At 28.2% G+C, this 8,209-nt stretch overlaps 1 protein-coding gene across 1 annotated transcript; it reads left to right on the forward strand.

The window, feature by feature from the left end:
* Positions 1-2,728: 2,728 nt before the first annotated feature.
* Positions 2,729-5,788, forward strand: LOC109802256 (soluble inorganic pyrophosphatase 6, chloroplastic). The gene is made up of 6 exons (XM_020363543.3): positions 2,729-3,032; positions 3,783-3,943; positions 4,313-4,413; positions 4,503-4,684; positions 5,060-5,158; positions 5,637-5,788. The coding sequence occupies exons 1-6, from the start codon at positions 2,796-2,798 to the stop codon at positions 5,727-5,729; spliced, it is 873 nt and encodes a 290-aa protein (XP_020219132.1). The 5' UTR covers positions 2,729-2,795; the 3' UTR covers positions 5,730-5,788.
* The last annotated feature ends 2,421 nt before the right edge of the window (positions 5,789-8,209 follow it).

The following is an 8,209-nucleotide window of genomic DNA, read 5'->3' on the forward strand; positions in this document are numbered from 1 at the left end:
AATTTTTTTTTTTTAGTTTTTTCTATTTATTTATCGATTTCAAATTTTAAAATAATATTAATTATGTACTTTTGTTTTCAATTATATTTTTACTTTCTATTTAATTTTTAATTAATTTACACATTAACCACTTATATATACACATTAGCAACTTGTATATGTATTCTTCTGAGAACAAAAAAAATGAATTTATTATAATAAAAATAATAATAATAAATGACTATTAAAATAATATATTTTAATTATTTACTTAATTAGTTGTGTTTAATGTTATTTACTTTTTCCAATCCTTGTTACAAGATACTTATAACATAATTATATACTATTGTATAAAAAAAACATATCATATTTTTGCGAATTATTTTTTAAAAATAATAAATAATTAAAATTATATAATAGTGAATAATTATTTAAAATACATACCGTTATAGAGTAAAATTTATAGAAAAAAATAAAAGGTTGCAATTTATAAAAAAACAATTATAAGAATTAAATTGGATAAAAATTATATATAAAAAAATTCAATCATCTTTATTATAATTATAAATATAAATATTAAATAAGTAGTCATTTCAAGTAATTTTATTAGTTTTTATAAATATTTTGATGTACAGATTATATATATATATATATATATATATATTAATTATCGCATTAAGTTCTCAAAGGGGACGTGAATATATTATTTATACATTAGTATTAATTATAATTCACTTATAAATATTTTTTATTTAAAAAATAAATACGTGTACTCACAATCTTTAGTAAAGAAGGGGAAAGGCCTATTACACCTAGAAATGTATCATGTTGGGACTCGAAGATTTAAAAGCAAGCTTTGAATATATGGTGGATGGTGGTGACAGATGGTTGTTCTATGATATACATGATAGGATCATTCTCTAATTTGTGAGTCTATTCACTATGTCCACATTATTGGCTTTCAATAAAAATTCAAAAAGCATGTCATAGCATGTTTTATTGAAACAAATTTGAATTTCAACTTCTTGCAATTATCACAATTAACATATCCTGATCCAGCACATAATTATAAGGAGTATTGAAACGTATTGAGTGGCTTTACCCTCTACTCATGTCATGACATAGTACTTAAGTCACCGACATTCCGAGCTCCAACGGAAATTTTGTTTAAAAAAATTAACTTTTATAAATGTTAATACCTTCCATACCATATAATGTGTTAAGTATATTTCAAAAACTAATTTCTTAAAAATATTTATCCGTTAGTAAAAAGTAATTTATATTGATAAGTCTTCTTATACTTGAACATGATGATTCTCTATACAATTGAGAAAATTCTTTATTAAATAATAACAAACTTCAATGAAAAATAGAATTTGCAAGTAGTTGCAGACACATTTTAATCTTCAAGTCAAGGAGTGTAGAAGATAAATAAAGATGAACATGATGATGCTGAAATCCTCTAACAAGTAATACTAAATTTCAATGAAAAATATAATTTGCAAGTACTTATTGCACACACATTTTGCTCTTCAAGTCAAGGAGTGTAGGAGATAAATAAAGATGAGCATAATTAACTACACACCTTTAAAGATAAATACATTATTTAACAAGAGTTAAACTTAAATATTTATCATTAATCAAAGGTCTTGATACATATCTTGATCAATCATGGTGTTCATCCTAATTAATTATGTGATAATTAATTTTGATGTCAACTTTGATTGATCATGGTATTCATCCTAATATTGATATGATATCAATTATGGTCGGTCGACTCATATGATAAACTTAAAAATAAGTTAGAGCACTTTTTAGAAATTAATATTAAAAAATATACTTTGAAAAAAATAATAATTTATATAATAGATTTAGGAAGTATATTTAATTCTTGACTTCTTCTTATATATTATTCAATTTATTTTTTTCCAATCGGGATATATGAAATTAAGGAATAATTTAACTATCAGAATTGAATTAGTTGTAACAAATTGTGATTCTTAATGGGTTAAAATATATATTTTTTTTAATTTTTATAATTTTACTTACTTTATTTTTTAGTATTTATAATTTAAAATAAATATTTTTAATTTCTATATTTATCTTTTTAATCATTATTAGTCTTTATACTTGTACTTTTATAAATTTTTTAATTCTTATTATTGTTTTTTTTTACAACATTATTTATTTTGTGTTAATTGGTTGGGATCTTCAATTTTGTGAAAGTAAAAAAAATATTTCAGCAAAGTAGAGATAAAAAAAAGATAGGAAAAGTCAAAAAATTTAATTTAAAATAATTTTGACAAAATAAATTTGACTTTTAATATATAAGTTTGAATTAATATATTTGTTATTTTAATAAAAAAAATAATGTTATAAAATAAATTAATGATAAAGATAAAAAAAATTAAAAATTGGAAAATATAAAACTAAAAAAATTTATATTATACTATAAGACTAAAAAATAATTAAAAACAATTGAAAAATAACTGTATCTATACATTTTTTTAAAATTATATAAATAAAGTAAAGTGAGTTAAATTATATAAATAAAAAATAAAAATTTAACGTTGTTAATGATAAACAAAAAAAAAACACTAATCATAAGATGCGACATATTTTCTCATAAACAAATACAATTAATGGTGTGACCACACATGAATGGACATCCAATAAGAAAAATTGCAGCAGAAAAATGAAATAAAAATAAATAAAAAAAAAAAAAAAAAAACTCAACACAGAGACATTGCCATAAAGGGCGAGAAGCCTATCAGCAAGAAGAGTCTCTACAGTCTGAGGAAGGAACCGCAGCAGCCATGGCCGCCACTAGAGCCATAGCCATAGCCGGCAACTCCACATGCTCTCTGCTTACAAAGAAACCCTTTGTGGGTGGCACTGTCCTTCGCCTCAACAACCTCAAGTTTTGTAGGACTACTAGGAGGAGGTCTTACACCTGCAGGGCCATCTACAATCCCCAATTTGTGGTCAATGAGGAAGGCCAACCAGAAACCCTTGATTATAGAGTCTTCTTTGTCGACAAATCCGGCAAGAAGGTACCTTTTTTATTTATTTATTATTATTTGTTATTAAACGGACATTGAAAATTTGTTCTTTCTAGTCTTGTGCTGCCGGGTTTTGCTTTCAAATAGAAAAATGCGATGTTGGGCGTTCAAAGTTTGTTCCTTTTTGTATAGTTGCAATGGAAAGAGAATGATATGCGGCCTGTGTATTTGATTAATCAAAACACGGAATTGAAAAGCAATGATTTTCATTTCTCTTGTTTGATTGAAGTGTTGTAAATAAATAGGGTTTGGAGCTATTTAGTTTAGCTATGCATACTTGCCTAGAATAATGTCAGGTTTAATAGTTGTACCTGTGTGTTCGTTGATAGGTCAATAGCTTGCTAAGTTCTTTTGGATTGTGATCTGGCTGGTGCTAGCAAATTTTTTATATTTGTTATACTTCACAAGCTGATTGAGATATTATGTCTCGTGTGTGTGTTATCGCTTTTTGTTATAAATTTCCTCTGCTTTTATGAAAGCAACGTAGGTCGTAGGTGCCAAGTGAGCTGTTACTTTCTTATTATCACAATCTTTTCTGGGGAGTCAGGAGTTAGATTTGCTTAATATTTGTGTAAATAGGTAAGAAGACTTGGTATACAGTGAGATATTGATCTTTTCAACAAGGAAGGTAAAATAAAACTAATGTTTCATTGATGAGTTTCCTGCAATTGGGCTACCTGTAACAATTAAAATCTGTATACTTGTGTACCTACTAGTAAAAGTAATTTGTAAAATATGTAGGTTTCTCCCTGGCATGATATTCCCTTGCGGTTAGGCGATGATGTCTTCAACTTCATTGTTGAGATTCCTAAAGAATCCAGTGCCAAGATGGAGGTTGCCACTGATGAGCCTTTCACTCCCATAAAACAGGATACCAAAAAGGGGAAGCTTCGATATTATCCGTGAGATACAACTTCCAAGCTCATAATTTTGCTTCTTTTTCTTAAATGTATTATTTATCTTTGGTCATTGGCTTTTAACATAAATCTATTTTGCTAACCCAATAAGAGTTTTGAAGATCACATTGTCAATGTAATGTTCTGTGGTATGCCTTCTTCACTGATGTCTATTTGTAACCATAAATCTACCTGGGAGTTTCGTGATGCCTTCATCATGCTATTTTACTTATAACAATGGAAGCATTTTGCATATCTCATTCATGATTCATCAGTTCTTCAGATTCTTTTTGCCATTCTTTTGGTTTTTTGATGTGGCCAATTGATTCTGTTCCATATTTAGCCTATGAAACATATATCATGTTTGTTCGCCAGATATAATATACATTGGAACTATGGCTTACTTCCACAAACATGGGAAGATCCATCATTTGCAAACTCTGAAGTTGAAGGAGCATTGGGAGATAATGATCCAGGTGTTCCATTAATAATGATTGTAGCTTCTTTTCCGTAATGTTGTCTTACGACTGCAACAAACATGTCTAAAATTCTTGATGATCTGTAGTTGATGTGGTGGAGATTGGTGAAAGCCGGAGGAAAATAGGTGAGGTTCTCAAGATCAAACCCTTGGCTGCATTAGCCATGATTGATGAAGGAGAACTTGATTGGAAAATAGTTGCGATTTCATTAGACGATCCAAAGGCTTCACTTGTGAATGATGTTAATGATGTTGAGAAGCATTTTCCAGTAAGCTCTATCACCTAACTGGCTGATGATTTATTTCCTAAGTCTGTTCTTGTCCATTTATATGTTTGTGATCACGTTGAACAGCTAGGTTGATTTTTGAAGTGTTTGTTACAAATTACCTACTTAGGCAGTCAGCTTATTTACTGTTACTGCAAATTTGACTAACGAGTCTTCTGTGTCAATTCGAATAGTATTGGTTGTTCACTAGATATTAGGGATTTTTGGCTTAAGTGTTCATATAAGATAAGTCCAAATAAGTTTCATGAAAGTTCTCAATATTTGTGTTTCTCATGAGCAATCTTTGTAACTGCTTTCATCTCAATTGGTCTTATGATCAGCAACTTTATTTGTTACATAATCTTTGGTGGTCTTCAGGGAACTCTAACTGCAATTAGGAACTGGTTCAGAGACTACAAGATACCTGATGGAAAGCCTGCTAACAAATTTGGGCTTGGCAACCAGGCAGCAAATAAGGTATTTTTACTGCACGAATCTCTTGAATGATTGAATCAAGTATCATATGGAATTCTTTGCACTGTGTACTTCATGTCAGTGTTTAGCAGTTTACATGTTCTTTTAAATGGCTTGTTCGTTGCTGTTATGGTTACTGATAAAATGTCTTTCTGGCTGCATTTTTTCTAGAAGGAATTAGTTGCCTGGATTACTGTAGGGATCAGGGGAATAGAAGGGTGTTTTATGATTACAATTTACAAGTGATAGAGCATATTCTTCTCTGAACATGATTACTGAATTAGATTCTTGAACTTGGCTGAAAATTTCGATAACAGAGATTAATAATGAGAAAGATAAAAGCAAGGCATTAATCTTCTGCGTAATCTGCACTGTTATCATTATTGGTGTTTATGTCATTAATCATTATGTGTACTGGCCATGGCCACCTCAATTTGTCTCAGCTTATTCTTAACTTTTAAAACTTATATTTGGTGAACAGGATTATGCGCTTAAGGTCATCATGGAGACCAATGAGTCCTGGAATAAACTTGTCAAGAGATCAATTCCTGCAGGAGAGTTATCACTTGTGTAGTCTGTTATTCATGCAATTGAGTAGAGACTCCTGTGTATTGAATAAAGGACAATTTTTCAGTTGTGCTCTTATTAATTTTTAAATTAATGCAAACATAAAAATCGCTACTTTCGTGTGAAAATATAGAAGTTAACTAGTAAATATTGCCAAGGTAATTTTTTAAGTATAAATCTTTATACAGTTTAGATTTAGGGGAAAAAGTAAATTAAAAAATAAGTGGGAAATAATTCTCATTTTATAAATCAGCTAAAAATAAGATCATAATAATATATATAAGTGATGAATAATTCTTATTTTATAAATTGATTTTATAACAATGAGTTAAATTCTTAATCTACTTTCTTAATATGTTTGATGGAAGTGTTAAAACTATGTTTAATTGTCTAGAATAATATCTGGATTAATAATTCTGTTTTTCTCAATGTATTAATATAATCCTTTGAGAAAACTTTTATATATATCCAACAATGTGTAGTGTCTTATTACATTTATATATTACTTCTCTCCTTTTTAATAAGAAACAACTTATAATGTAAAATACAATGTTAATTGTTTCTTATAAAAAGGAGTACCGGTTTATGACTGAGAAGCAAGTTGCCAGAGTCTAGTTGGGCTAGCAAAGCCCAAACTAGAATTTTCACAAAAAACATAGGCTTAATTCAGGCTCAATACTATGTTTTATCAAGTATATTTGAGTCAACTTAATTTTCTACATAATAGTTGGTTCAAGAGGAGCAAACTCAACAAGATAGGTTATGTCTGAGTAGATATAACTTTTGACCGAAAATGTGGCTTCCTTTACCCAATTGGTACAACGGTCTCCATTACAGCTTAATTATGATAAGAATTGGCGTGACCATAATGATGAGTTAATCACAATCTTAATCCCCAACCTAGATAGAACACATTCTGTCATATTTTTTTTTAATGTTTTCCCTATATATATTTACTTGATTTTATCGGATTTTGATTAGTAGTCTAGTACATATTATTTTGTTTCGTTCATCATTGGCCAATTTCTTGTGTAAATTATTTGATTTCATTTACAGTGATATATAATTTTATTTATAATGATTATTGGCATTTTGGTTTAATTTAGTCAGACACTTGATGATGTTAGTAAGATGATTTCATGTACAATGAGTGTTTACGGGATAGGCTGGATAGATAACATGTGCTAACAAGTTGGTGTCTACATAATTTTAATTAAAAAATAAATTACTAATATGATGGCTTACTTTTAACACCTCAAAGAATGAATGAAAAATTGAAGAAATAAGTAATACATGCTATTAAGAGAAAAAAAAATTGTTATGTGTGATATGTTATATAACTTTATTAAGAGTATGTGATTTATTATGATTTGATTTTCTAAGTTAGCTTTGGATGGTAACATTATTCAATTTTTTATCAAAAGTGAACATTTAACTTGGATGTTTTAGACAATATATTGTGTTTAAATCATCTAATTTGGATGTAATATATTATGTCTAAAACACTTATTTTGAACTTATTATACTGCATTCAAATTGGGTGATTTAGACACATTATATTGTGTCTAGATCATTGAATTGAGATGCAATATATTATTCTTGGAACATCCAATCCAAACATAATAGATTATGTCCAAAACACTTAATATGCAAAATGGGTGTTACAAAACAACATATAAGAATATTTTGGACATTTTAAGAAAGTAATGGGTGTGCAAGACAAATTATTGGATACAAGTATCAATTGCCTTAGAACTGATTTTTATTCTTTAGAAAGTTACAAGACAAAAGATTAATTTATAACAGCTTTAATACCTTGAACTTTGGCCAAGCGCATTTATAGGACAAGGGCAAATATCCATGTAAACAAAGATAAATTTGAAAAGGAACCATATTTTTCCAACTAATCAGCACATTGTCTTAAATAAATGTCTCATGTAAATAAAGATAAACTTGGCATCATAATTAATTTTGATTTTGTAAAAATATAAGGTTCTATTTGTGGTTAGGATATGATAGCATGTGCGATGGGATAATTATCTTATCATGCTATAATTTGTTGTTTGTTGTGACATCCTCTACCTCATTAGTCAATATATATATAATTAATCATAAAAAAATAAATAAAAAAAAGACTTTCTAAATAAGACTTTATTTGTAAGCATTATAAAATGTTCATAAAAGGATCTCTAATGGTAGAGAACTCTCATTCATTTTGAAAACTTAGACAAATTCTAGAAGAGTTAACTAATATGAAAATCAAAACAAAATAATGTGAAGTGGCTACCCAAAAGTTATAACAAACTTCAAAAGTTTAATAAGTTTTCTAAAATAAATAGACAAGACATTGAACCATTACAAAACATAACTCTAAATTCTCGATATTACATCTTATCAAAGCTTGACTCACAAGCATATCATAAAGTTTAAGCCTCATCATCGATTAGATCATATGCATTTGGCACCAAAAGATCTCATAACACATGG

The sequence above is a fragment of the Cajanus cajan genome, chromosome 4 (assembly GCF_000230855.2).
Source record: "Cajanus cajan strain Asha chromosome 4, NIPB_CcT2T_4, whole genome shotgun sequence".
In the NCBI taxonomy this organism is placed as follows: Eukaryota; Viridiplantae; Streptophyta; class Magnoliopsida; order Fabales; family Fabaceae; genus Cajanus; species Cajanus cajan.